We start from the raw sequence: 13,981 nt of genomic DNA, 5'->3' as shown, positions 1-13,981 counted from the left end.
ATAACTTAAAGTGGGTACACCTCCCACTCAGAATTCACTAAAATTAAAAAGAACCCACAAATGCTGGGAGTTTTATACATTAAGTATAAAAGGGGTAGAATAACCAAATTTTCTCAGGTAGGCTTTTTGTACCCAAAACACCATCAGAAACTAGAGAATTAACAGATTCATATTAATAGCTTAACACTGTAAGGAGCTATGAGAAGCAGAGATACAGGATTTCACTCAACAGCTGGTAATTGTAGGTAACAGCTGTAATGGAAAAAAAGATTTAGCAATAAAATAAAGAATAAAATAAGAGTTCAAAAGTTCAGGAAGGATTTTCAAGATGACTGCAGCACACATCTTTGAGGTTAATATTTAAAACTATATGTCTCAGAATAGCTGTTACAGCCTGCTCCTTGCCAAAACATAATTTCTGTGCCAGACAGCGTGCTACTCACAGCTTGGCTTCCAGATGAATTTTAGAGAGAGATATATAGATCTCCTTCCTCCTGAAACAGGAAGGCCTGAAGAGAACAGAATCAAGGGCACACACACAAAAAAAGGGCAGAAAATAAAAGATGCACTAGATGGGTTTCAAACCTGAGCGCTCCGGAAACTCCCTTCCTGAAGCCTGTGGAGCAGCACAACCACAAACACCCGCTTTTTGGTGCTTTTGGAAACCCCCAGCCTCCTCTCCCCTTCCTGCCCACCTCCAGGACCCTGCTCCCACCACAGCCCCGCGCAGGGCTGCCCTCAGGCTGATGCTCTCCGCAGGACAAGGGCATTCATCCCTTCCCTCCTGCCCTGGGATTTCAGTTGACAGCTCCTGCAGTGCCCAGGGCACCCGACCAGAGGGAGGGAGCAGCAGCAGCAGCTTCCCCCCCTCACACTCCCCGTGCTTCTCTCACCTCTCTGCCGCGGTGCCACAGGCGCTGCCGGGCGGCGGGGAAGCCGGCCTCCGCGTCGATCCGCGCCTTCACCTCCCCCACGGTGGCGGCCGGCGGCAGCTCAAACGTCCTGCAGCCCAGGCAGCCATGGAGGACGGTGACCCGGGACAGCCTGCGGCGACACGAGAGACACCGGCTGAGGAGAGCCGCCCGCAGCCCGCCTTCCCTCCCTCCAAGCCTCCCTCACGGAGGCCGCCGGAGCCTCCGCGGCGCTCCCCGCCGGGCTGAGGGGAAGGAGCCGCCGAGGAGGGCGGCTGAGGCAGCGCCTCACGCCCGCTGCCCCCCATGCCCCGTCCCGATGCCACTCACATGCCCGCCTCGGCGCACAAAGGGCTGGTGGAGCCGCCACAGCCACCGCTGCCCCTCACGGGGAAGGGGTGGGATCGAGAGCGGGAGGGGCTCGCCCTCAGCTCCGCGCCGCGGGGGAAGAGGAAGGAGGAGGAGGAGGAAGGGGGGAGCCGGCGGAGAAGCCGCCCTAAAAGCAGCCGTGGCTGCGGGGGGAGGTGGCCTTACTAGCGGTAGTAAGGGCCCGGCCCTTAGTAGGGTGCCCTGGGGACGGGGGGAGGATCCCCGTAGGGATAAGGCTCCTCTGTGCCTGGTTTTGGGGGCTCGTTGGCCCTGGGTGAGGCAGCTCTCAGTTAGTGGGAGTGTGTGGCATGAGGTCCCCAAATCCGTGAGTAACGCTTGGGTCCAGAAGCACGGCCACACACAGCTCCATCCTTCATTCAGCAGGGAAAAAGCGCTGATGGGGCAGGACCGAGGCTGTGGCACCTACTGCCTTCAGCGCTGCCTGATCTGTGCACTGCAAACACGACTTTGCCACCTAGGGAGTAGTGTCTCGGTAACAGCTCGACACCCTGAGGAGAGCAGGGGCTGTGCTTTGTCCCTCCACTACTTCCATCCTTAAGTAGCTGTATCTCCCACCCCTCCTTTTCCTCATCATATCTCATGTAATGCCCAGCATTCAGGCACCACAACGCAGAACGCACAACATCAATGCTAATAAACCTCATGTTTCTGAAGTATACAGAGCACAGAAGGAAACCTCATTTTTCTGTTTTTCTGTCAGGCACTTGATTAGCCGTGAATATTGACTGGTGTTGATCTTCCATCCTATCCCATAGGGCATATGGTAAGTCCCCACGCTGTTCAAGACTCATGGAAAGTATTCCTGACAATAGGCAGGAGCAACTCCAGTCTCTCAAGGCACAACCAGAGGCAAAGGATGCAGTGGATGTGTTGTAACTTTTCACTGAACCTGTACAGCAGCTCAGTGATTACCAATATGCTAGCAGGAAAAAGGAATTTCTGCAAAATTGTGAGATGGTTGTTGATGTGTGGAGAAAGCAACCTAATGACCATCAATATGGAAACTGCTGAAGCACTCAATGAATTAGACTTCAAAGGCAAAGCCTGTTTCCAATCTCTGACACGTTTTGATAAAAGTGAGGAGCAGCCAAGGATGAAAACTAAATAGCAATTAGGTACCACAGTTAGGAAGTTCTGTCTATTCAGGCCCATAAACCCAGATAGGATTCACCAGAGTGTTCAAAATGCAGACCAACACGACAGCAAGGCCACCTCAGATATCAGCTGTCTGTGAAAAAGCACATTGTTGAGGAGAGCTTTATGGATGGGGAAAAAAAGAAAATAAAAAGGTCCATCTTTATGAAAGACTAGAAAGAGACTGAAAGGAATCAAAGGCCAGTAAATTTCACCTCAGTCCCAAGAGATATCGTGAAGAACATCCACTTGGAATTCACTTCCAAATACTTGAAGGACAAAAAGGTAATCATGAAAAGTAAACACTAATTAATAAGGATCTAATGAACTTCTAATTGCCCTATATGATGAGATGACTGAGCAAGTAGATGAAATACATGTAGTAGATGAAATATACCTTGACTTTAGTATGACTTTTGACATGGTCCCCGATAGCATATATATATGGAAGCTGATTAAGTATGGGCTGGAAATTAGATGGGTTACAATTTTATTGGATCACTGAGATTAAGAATTTACAGTAAGTAATTCAACACTGAGATGGCAAGCGTTGCGTAGGCCTGATATTGTTCAGTCATGACCTAGATGATGACAATGATGGCACTAAGCAAATTTGCAGAAAGCACTTATGAGGGAGTGTTCAGAGCCTTCTCTTGACACCTGGGGTCAATCACAGACAACCTTTGATATGACTGGTATGGAAATTAAGTGACTGTTGTGCTGTAAGGTGACTGATATAATAAAAATAATAATAATAATAATTGGTACCTAGCCAAAACTAACAGTAGAAAGGTATGGTTTGCAAGAGATTTATGATGGCTAGATAATGTCATGGCAAGATGAATAAAGAAATATCTGATTGGGTGGCCCATGTGATCCCTATCCCAGAGAACACCGTTATAAGCATAAACTGTGGCAAATCAAGCTTAGGAAAATTGTTCTGAAACCTCAGAAGAGATCCTGTTTGGGGACTTTAATTGCTGGTTAGAGAGAAGAGGATGAGTCTGGCTTTGATGCACTCCTGAAGCAGAGAAGCCTAACATGAATGCTAGCCTAGGTTGGTGGCAGCACACACAGAGACATTTGCCCACTGTCTTTAGTGCGGATACCCTCCTCCTGTCACCAATTAGGTGGCACAGGGGAGCAGGGCTTCCATGGTATTGCCAAGTTGAGCTCCTGGTGGCTAGTAGGGTAGCAGTACTGCAGTAATGGGCCAACTACTGCATGAGTGAGCTAACTCAGTCTGTATCTGTGTGAGTGTGGATTTTGTTATAAGTGGGGTTATTGTTATACATGGATATACGTTGTGGATATTGTAATAGGTTAGATATTGTTTGCACATAACTATTAACATTAGCAATAGGGTATTTATATAATAACTATATATATAATAATAACTAGTAATAATAATATATATATTATAATAACTAGTTGGAATTTTTTTTTTATGCAGTAAAGGATATTGCAGCTCAATGATCCTTGTGCTTCTCATCAGTCAATTAAACTGACAGTCTCACCGTACAAATCAGTCTTCGAGTTCCAGAGTTTTAGTCTATCTGTGATCCCAATGACCTAGAGGAACTTTGAGAAACTGGTGGAGGGGGCCAACAGAAACCTCCAAAGTTAATGTGTGCAGTGTTCTGCAGAGGGGACCATGGGCTGTGTCAGCACAGCTTGGGAAGCAATGGGCTGAACAGCAAACCTGCTTCAAAGGACATGGGGAATGCCAGGCTGAATGAGGCAACAGTGTGTGCTCTCTGTAAAGAGAATGGCCAGCAGACTGCTCAGTGCTGATGAGGCTGGATATTGTGACCAGAATGTGGTGCTTGGGGCCTCCTCAGCTCCAGAAGCCAGCAGAGGACTACTAACATGATGAGGGACACAAAGCACATCTCCTACAAATAGAAGCTGAGGGAGTTGGCCTTGTTTAGTCTGATGAAGAGGAAAGTGAAACACAATCTTGCAGCATCCTGCAACTACCTGAAGGGCAGTTACAAAGGTGATGGAACTGAACTCTTAGAAGAGTAAGACTGTAACAAGGAGCAATGGCAACTGATTGCACCTTGGGAGGTTCACAATGGACAGTAGGAAAAGACTTCATTAGGAGTAATTCAGTTCTGGAAGGAGTTGTCTGGAAAAACAATTGACGTATTGGCATATTTTCAAGGCTCGGCCATGGCTGACCCGAGCCTCCTTTGAACAGGAAGCTGGACTGGAAACCTCCAGAGGAAGCTGAAAACCCCCAACCAACAATACTATTTCATTCCAACTGGTCTTAAATTCCAGTCCCTGACTATAAATGAAAACATTTATGGCTTCAGTCAGTGTCAGGGAGTTAAAACTACTGCATGGCAGCAACAGATAACAGAGTTTCTGTGATCAGCCCACTAAAATAGAAGGAAGCTTAAAAAACAAAGGTCAAGTGGATCAGCACCCAACACAGCATCTAGGTAGACAGCTTTGCTAGTGCTACAACATCTTATTTTCATTTATCAGCAATACTTGTATATTGTATAAGAAGTGGGAGCCCTGAGCTCCTGGAACTTAGCCATATCTGTTCCCCTCAAAAGTCTGTTCTTATGAAGACCACTTTTTCATGCTGGCAGGACATTTTTCCCCATTTTCTTTTTTTACTATGGGACAGCTTTCGTTTGTATCTCCTTTATTATGTGTTTTCTACTATGTTTTTCCCTTTTGATCAATTTCTGCCCTGGGTTCTTTATTTCTGTCCATCCAGATAGAAGCAAGATAGTCATCCTCTTTGTGTATCTGCATTAATAGAGTAAGCATGACTAGAGCATGTGTTCCATCACAGCCATGTGATTATCTGCACTGTTCAACTGCTGTTGTGCTTCTTGTTGCAATTTTGACCCACAACCACCACTAGTCTTTGGGATGATGACCAGACAGTTCATAAACCAGGGACAGCTGCCCACAGGCAGAACAGACAAGGACATTTGGTTTTAGGTGGCTGTTGATTTTTTTAGACATAAGCCCTTACCCTTAGAGTTCTGGCCCCTTTTTTAGGGCTCCCTTCTTTTTTGTTTATTGGATAGATGTTGCTGTTGATGAACAAGCTTCCCACTGATTTCAGTGGTGCAAAAATTTAAGGTTAACAATTTTATGACACAGACTCCTAGCAAGAGCAGGACCTGATTTCAGTAAGAAAGATAAAAACAAACTGACATCCGATCCAAAGAATGGGGAAAACAAGCTCTTCTCAAACTCCATTTTAATAAATAAATAAATAAACAGGTTTTCAGTAAAAACCTATTTGCAGAAACTTAACAGGAACTTAAAGCCACTACTGGAGCATCAATTACAATGCTGATTTCTATCAGCAATATCCTGGCCATTCATCTGGCAAGGAATATAATATAAGTTTCCTTTTATTGGTATAATTTTCCTTTTTTATTATGAAGTGATTTATGGACATCCTGTTATCCATTATCAATCTCTTTGTCTTTTTGACAGTGACCTTTATCAACCTTCCTTTTTTTTTTTTGTCCTGATTTCTATAAGATTTTTATTTATCTAAGTAACTCCAAAGAGTTACTCAGAAATTACAGTGTCTAACCAAAAAGAATTACAATTTCTAGTTTGCAGAATTTGGGAATACACACACACAAAAATCTTGGTTTTAGTTTTTGATCTTGCTTGTCTCTTTGTAAAAGAGAACTAGGAAACTGTGTAATATCATGTGTATATACATGAAACCTAAACATACATATTTGTATTACTGATTGTACACGATGGTGTTAAAAAAAAAAAACTTGACCCAACCAGGTGGAATTTTGTAGCTATGGTACTTACAAGGCATAAGTTTTACATTTAAAATGATTGAGATAGATTTGGGAACTTTCAAATAATAAATGTAGAAATCCCTGTGATAATATTCTTATAACCACATTTCCAAGCTGAACAGCATTTGGATTTAATAATATATATAGGAAATTCTCCTGCATGTAAAAACAAGAATTCTGTTTGGTTGAGAATGAGGTCATATAACCCCTACATAAAGGGACATGCAGTTAAAAAAGTGGAAAGTCTCTGTAATATTATTTTCCATGAAATGAAATGAAAGACAATTTCATAGTGATTATTCCTTGAAAGCAGAAAATTATGTGTTGGAAATATGACCCCATATTTCCAATAATTTACAATAACTGTGCAGTAGCAGAAGGAGATGGATTTGAGCCCATTCCTTCTTTATCACTGTGCACAAAAAGATGGAATGGAGTCTGCAAAAGGAAGAGTGTATGGTGTGATAAGAAGTAAACATCGTTAGGTTAGTAATGCAAGAGGAAACCACTGCAGCACAGCACCATCCAGTGCAGCAAATATTCTGCAGTGCTGGCAAGCAAGTAGTGGTGACTCAACAGCTACATTTATTTCAGACAGCGCACACTAAACTCAAAGCTGCCTATGACACAGTAAGCACTTACCTCCATTCTGAAATCAATTCCTTAAGTGTTTCTAACAGATGTTTTGAACATTACATTGTACATATTTCACATTAGCCAGAGACTATAGATTGCAGTGGTCTGCAGTCACTGCCAGGAGCTTGCTATATTCTTGCTTACAAATGCTCTTTCAAGAAGTTCGAACATAAACCTACCATTTGTTGATGTCATTTGCTGATGACACATGTGCTACTCATTGGGAAAACACCCCTTTCTGGAAAGTGGAAAGTTTCTATGTTATTTGAATAGCTTTGTTAACAGAAAACAATCCTTTCTTTTTTATATTTTTTTTATATTTTTTTAAAAGAGAGAGAGAGAGAAATCACTGAACAAGCTATAATGATATCTAGTACAAATAACAAAAGTTTGGCCTGTGAGGCACTTGATCTAAACAAAATATCCAGTTTTGCCGTGAATTCTGTTACAAAATTAATTAATTTTTTTTTTTACAGTATTTCAGTGCAGTGAGTTTAAATCAGTTTTCCTACTCTGCAGTCCTCATGTGAAACCACTACAGCCAGCTTCTGAGCCAAATAGTTGCATGATCATGGCTTAGTAAAATATTCAAGAACTAGAGGAAAGTATTCTATTTGCAAGCTGATGTATTTCTAAAATAACAAGATGCTTTTGAATTACTACTACTAATAAAGGATTTAAGGACAAAAAGGCCAAGGGCAGCCATTTATTTCCATCTAATGATTTTGTGCTCTCAATTATTTATTTTAACATTGAAGCCAGTTCCTTGATGGCCCTAAGCAAATGCCAATTGGAAGTGCTTAAAAGACCATAAAACTTGTATAACTTTTGCTAATAAACAGCAAAACAAGAAGGCATAAACAAATGGCAAAACGTCATAATCTTCTCAGATTCTTAAGTAAAACTTCCTCTTATATCTACCTCTGGGAAAAGAATACTTGAAGTTCTTCAAGGGCGGACCTAACCTTACTCTTAACTCTAGTACAGTAACCATTACTCCACAAATGTGAATTCTGAAGAATCTTGGGGTTTTCTATTCCAGATGGTACAAGTAACCAAATACCAGTACAAAATGCTTGGAGTTTCAAAATATGCAAAACGTTAAGCCAAAATAGTGATAAAAATAAACTCCTCAATTGCTCTTCAGAGAATTGCCTTAGGAGGGACTGCAGTGTTGCAAGGCTGCTGTTGGCATACATTTTTTTAATAATACTTGTTTTCTTACAGCATTTGGTGACAATAAAAGGGCCAGATTTAGAACACCTACTTTAACCTTGTAGCACCAAAAAAGCAGAGGCTAAATTTGCAGATTGATTTCAGTGCCTAAGGTAGGTTCCTAAATACCATGACAAATCCAGTCCTGGGTTTTTGGCCTCCACTTAGGACATGCAGTAATCAGCTTATCAAGGGCATTTCTTCCATACTGCCTTAAGACAGTTTTCTTATTTCTTTCCAGAAGACGTAACGAAGCTATTATCTTTCTGCTTAAGTGAGGAAAATCCACTCAACAACTGTAAAATGAGATCATCAGCCCCAGATTACACATGGATTATACATTTTAAGATCTATTTTTTTTATCCTTGTGCAAGAGGATTGATTCTAAATACTGCATCTATTCATGCTCCAAAGTTTCTGAATATTTTGTAGGCATCACTGAACAGAACACCCTACGTATTTGGAGAAAATATTAAAATATCAAACACAAGGAGATGCAAGACATGCATTTTTATTTATTTTTTTAATTATGACTAGCCACAACTTCAAGCACCTCTGCAAATAACTGTAAATCAAATATGTAGTGGGTGGTACCCTTTAATAGCCTTTCAGGTGATGCTAGCTCTCTGTCAGTCCTGTCTCATTTCTAGCTGTTTTTAAAATAGTAAGACAAGCAACACATTATCCTTTGGACAACAGGATGGGTGGCACAAAAGAAGAAACACTAGCTACATGTAATGCCCAGTGAGAGGGAGTAAAAGGGGAAGAAACATCACAGGGCATCCTCTCTGGGGAAAACACAGAGAAGTGAAAGGGATTCTTGGTTTGTCTGACAAGTCCAGTGCCACAGTTGTGGTATCTCCAAGTAAACACTACTTCAAGCTATAGCTCTTGCACAAGAGTTGCAGAATCATTTGTCAGGGGCCAGAGGCGGTGTTTCCATCTCCTGTCCTCATGTCCTACATAAGGTAGCACAGGGTAAGATGGAAGTATTTCCAGCCTTCTACACCCCACTGCATTTTATTCTTCTTTTCGATTTTCTGGTGGAACATCTTACATAATCACCCCTTACCCTGATTCAGATGTTATTACCCAATTTAGCAAATTCTTTTTGTTTGAGCTGGTTTGGCTCATTTTCACAGAGCTGAGACACAAAGCAACTACAGGAGCTGCGACACCCTCAGAGCTAGCGGATTGCTACCCTCTAGCTTCAGCAAGGATATAAATGTTCTCACTGCATCCACTGAAGATAAAGGTAAAATTTTCCTAGCTGGGGGTAGGGTACTTTTGAAAATGCCATCATTCTCGTTTACATCTCCATCAGTGTGACAGCACAGATATGGCACAGATATCGGCATACCTCTGTATATTTGGATAAAAGAGAAGCACAAAAAGTCAAGGTATTTTTCTAAAAAGTCCAAGGAAAAGGAGATGGGACACCTACAGGGGCTACTGAGCAGATTTTGATACAGTACTGTATGCTTATTTATTATGAATATGTATTCATGTTTGTACATACACAGCTATGGAAAGAGCTGATTAGATGCAATATACCTGTAAACTCCTAAAAACTCCTAAACTCCTGTAAAATCTCTATTGAAATATGGGTATGACAACTGCAAAGTTACCCAAGCCTGTGCCAATTTCTCATCAATTAGCCTGCTTGTGTCTGTTTTGAACAGAAACGGCCACATTGCAGCAATTGTTTTTTGCACTAAGTGGCTTCACAGCCAGCGAAGAGTGGATTAACAGGTGTGGTAACGGAAGGTGTAGTGTGACTGTGTCCCATGGGAGCATCAGCACCACCGGGCTGCAGTGCACTCTCACCCTCCCACCACAGACCAACTTACAACACTTCAGTACCCAAAGATTTTTGTGAATGCACAGAAATGAGATTAAATGCAGCATTTTTTTTTTAATAACGCAGCAAAACCCACCTACAGCTTAATCAGTGAATCCCTTTTGGAAAAGAAGTTCATTCTAATTAGCTATAAGAGGTTTTGTTGTTGTTGTATTAGATCTGTGTGTTGATAGAAAGTGGAATGAGGTTAGGAACTTAGGGGAATTGCACTCCTGTTAGTATGAATTAATACTACAAAATACATGTAGTGAAGAGTTCTAAAACTTCAAAGTCATCACCTGCAGTGGAAGTCTGCACTTTAGCTACTGTCTTTAAATATACTGCACAAATTCCATGAAGCTCCAAGCAGGACCAAGGTCTTCTTGCTATAGGCACAGTACAAAAAAATGAAATGCATAATAGCTTGGCCCTGCCCCAAAAAAACATTTGCAGACTTGCTGGAGGAAGGGCATACATCAAAATTTAAGAAGCAAACTGATTTGGTATGATACCACAAGGTCACAGTGGTCTGCTAAAGCTGAGACAGTTGCTTCAAGTCAGGCATCTAAAGCCCAAACTTCACACACTCATTTGATAACTGACACTTCACTACAATTAAAAAATAGCTAGGAACAATAACAATATTAAAATTGATGTGAAGTTAATGTACTGTACCAAAGTCTTTGAGATCTGTATTTTTTTTCCTAATTTAATGATAATGAAATAGAAAAAAAAAAGCCAGTGGGGATTCTGACATATCACTTCATAGTCTAATGGAAACTCAGTTTAACTGAGACTTACATAAAAACATAAACTGCATGGAACCAAGTGAGCACAAATCATTAAATAATGGATGTCAGAATATTTGTCATTTATGATCAGGGTAGAAGAAAACCCATCACTTAATAGTATGCAAGAATGTCAATATTGAAATACAGAATTTTAAACTGTTGGCAGCATGAATAATACTCACTACAAGAAATCTGCCTATAGCAGAACAGATTGAGCCATTCACATACAACAGTCAATATGTGTCAGGCCCAGTCTGTTTGCCTCTCCCTTGTCTACAACTCTTAAGCCTGATTTATTCAGTCCCATCTCTTCCCAATGCATGGTTTCAGCTTGAATATTGGTCCTGAACCTCTAGGACAATCCACACAGAGGCTGTCTTACAGAGAAATGCTCATCAGTGGGGATCCTGCAGATTTACAAGGCTGGGGGTAGAGGCTGCCATCTCTTCATGCAAGGCCCACTGGTAGCAAGTAATGACATTTATAGTGACAGCTTAATATCCAGATAAACACCTAACTCCTGAGCTTTGTTCAGACACTGCCCATCCACCCAAGGAACTTGCTTAGTTCTTTGGCTGTTAGCTAGATTATACTTTGTTCCCAGTAAAGCAATATGTTAAATTCACCCTTTGGCAATAGGGGCAGAAGAATGCTTTTACTTGTTTTCAAGAAATGTTATTGTGAAAGTGGACTGCACATGTAAACAGAAAGTTAGACTATAAATCCATTGCTCACAGGAGTGATAAATTTCACAGGGATAATTCATAAGTAAATGCAGCAGAACCTGGTACCTATGCATGACTTTGCAACTAAAGAAATTTCATCCTCAAAAGTAGTTTCCATTTGTTTGTTTTTTACAAAGAATAAGACACAGATACAAATAATAAGACACAATCTTTATCTTACTGAAGACCACAAGGGTTCAAGCAAGCACATCTCAGCCTAACAAAAGATTCTTTCAGGAGTTAATCATTTTACCTGCTTTTATCCTTGATCTCCATCATCTCTTTTTCTTTGATATCTTCCCTGTAGGAACATGAAGCAGATACTGGATTTATAGATTAGCAAATTATTTTTTAATCTTCTCTTGGTGGTTCATCACCTCCTCTTCAGTGGATACAAGAAATCCCAAGCATATGAAATTCAATTCAGTGCTCACACCATCCCTGTATTCCAAAAGATTGCTGTACGTCTCACCATCTGCTGCTTCTCCAGTTGTCTTCTAAAATCCCATGCTTAACTGTTCACAGAACTTGCCTTTCTGATAATCAGGAGCACAGTTAATAGGACTGGTCTCAGAAAGCAAGGAGGTCTTGCTTATTTTTTGGAAACAGAATTCAAGCTATGTTTTTGTGGGATTGATTTCTGTAGAAGGGGTGGAATTGTGGCAGCTGATGTTTCTGTTTTTTCTTCCTTTTTTTTTTTTCCCCTGGAAGCAGACAAAGTTGGAAGAGTATTTGTCAGGACCAAAGTCTGACTTGTCTTCCCTCACACGTGCTGGAAGCTGCTTCTTAACATCAACTCAGGAGTTCTGGAGGAAAAGACAGAAGAGAAAATGGGTGGGCCATTAATGCAACACAGAATTGAACTGAAGGGTATGGAAAAGTCATTTCCTCTGAGGGCATAGTTGCAGTTACTAGTATTAAGTGAGTCATGTTGCTAATTATAAATTGCTTTCTGCATTACAGTGCTTGTAAGCACATGGAGAGCTGGAAAAGAGCAGTGAGGTTTTTTGCTTCTCCTCCAGTACAATACAGTGCAATCAGTACAATAACTAATATATGTAGCTGTAAGTATGCTGAATTAATGGACAAATTTTCAGTTTCTTCCTTTACATCAGTATCTGCTAAAAAAGGCTCTAGGATATATTACAGCTTTGATATAAAATTATGCCATCAAAGAAAAGAACAGGCTGGGCAGAACACCAGTGGAGAAGGATTTTGCCCTTCTGCTCAAATGGCTGGCAGCTACGGGAAGAGATTAACTAGCTTGCAATGAATTTCCATAGGGATGATTCAAAGTCTTCCCATCTAATCCCCCCTCCCAGCTATATAGGTCAACATCCACCCTACACTGCCCATGTCTTCAGGAACTATTTCCTTCAAGCTGACCCGCAAAATTTTTGTGGCACCAGAAGAGTGTATAAATTAGGCAAGCCATGTGCTGTGAAGCAGCAGAAAACATTTCATTCAATATGCATGCTAAATTATTACCCCAGGAGAATATGTGTGAGAGAGCAGGGAGAAAGACAGTGGTATTCCATTAATGTTCTGCATCTGTGCAAATGTAAACCTTCTCTGAGCCTCTGACAGTGCTGGCAAGTCTTTTCATAATGTGCAGTTGCGTATATCCCTCTTTAAACAGGAATGCAGAGAGCCTTTCTTTCCTGACCCAGAAAGGGAAACAACTGTGACTGCACTGCAAAAGTTAAATAAATTAGTTTATTGTCTAAGTATGATATCGAAATACAAATGGAATGTGAGAAAGGAGGGTCAAATATATGGTTTGGGTTTTGCATGTTTTTGAGGGGTTATTTTTTTCTTTTTCAATATTTAGGAATTTACCTACTCAGCATGTAAGTGAATATCAAAGGATATAGACTGAAGATGTATTTTGATGCATATTTTCCATGAAAAGTATCGCAGATCATGTGACTTAGCATAATGTGCTGCTAAATGGCTTTAATATATATATATATTTTTTTATTTTTTTTTTCCTACAGATGCTGGGATGTATATCTAGCCAAAGGAAAAGTTCCACACTTAAGTCATAGTTAAGTAATGGAGACTGAAGCCAACAGCCATGCAAATCCAGCCTCATTTTCACAGGTGCGAATGATTCCATCCAGAATAAAACCAGTGCAGCCCTGCTGCATAATGAGTTGCAACTGGGAGGGGAGCACCAACAAAAAGGATGTTGGCTGCAGTAGAAAGCCATGCCTGGGGGGCCCTGGCACACTAGTGCAGCCATAGCTAGAGACCAGGACAGCTTATACTGTCTTCCCTAAAAAAAAATCATTAGTAAAATCATACATGAAAAACATTGAAAGTTGTTTGAGCAACTTCAATTGTCTTGGGGAAGGAAAAAGAAAAAATAGGTTTATAATGGAAAGCTAATTATGACTTTAAGAGACAGCCTCTCCATAATTAGTGAGTGACACACTTTCTCAGGCTGTATTCTATTTCTAGGCTTGGCCTTTCAAAGATTGTCCTTTATTATGTTGCTGTGGGGACGCTTTTTAACTCACTGTGATTTTGTGCA

The 13,981-nt window shown here is 41.1% G+C and overlaps 1 protein-coding gene across 4 annotated transcripts in view; it reads right to left on the bottom strand.

Annotated features, from left to right (window-relative positions):
- SACS (sacsin molecular chaperone) overlaps nucleotides 1-13,981 on the bottom strand; it is a 59,253-nt gene that overhangs the window by 29,096 nt on the left and 16,176 nt on the right. For 2 of the 4 annotated variants that reach the window (XM_072032673.1, XM_027469215.3), the window contains exons 2-3: nucleotides 11,699-12,251; nucleotides 894-1,044 (exon numbers count right to left, since the gene is read on the bottom strand). In XM_072032673.1, coding sequence (XP_071888774.1) covers nucleotides 894-1,044; nucleotides 11,699-11,724 — 177 coding nt within the window. In that variant the 5' untranslated portion in view covers nucleotides 11,725-12,251. Of the gene's footprint in view, nucleotides 1-893; nucleotides 1,045-1,241; nucleotides 1,705-11,698; nucleotides 12,252-13,981 lie in introns of those variants that run through there. The other 2 variants (XM_027469207.3, XM_072032674.1) reach the window with 2 other exon arrangements.

This window comes from Anas platyrhynchos, chromosome 1, assembly GCF_047663525.1.
Source record: "Anas platyrhynchos isolate ZD024472 breed Pekin duck chromosome 1, IASCAAS_PekinDuck_T2T, whole genome shotgun sequence".
In the NCBI taxonomy this organism is placed as follows: Eukaryota; Metazoa; Chordata; class Aves; order Anseriformes; family Anatidae; genus Anas; species Anas platyrhynchos.
This window is presented reverse-complemented; position numbering and strand designations above follow the sequence as displayed.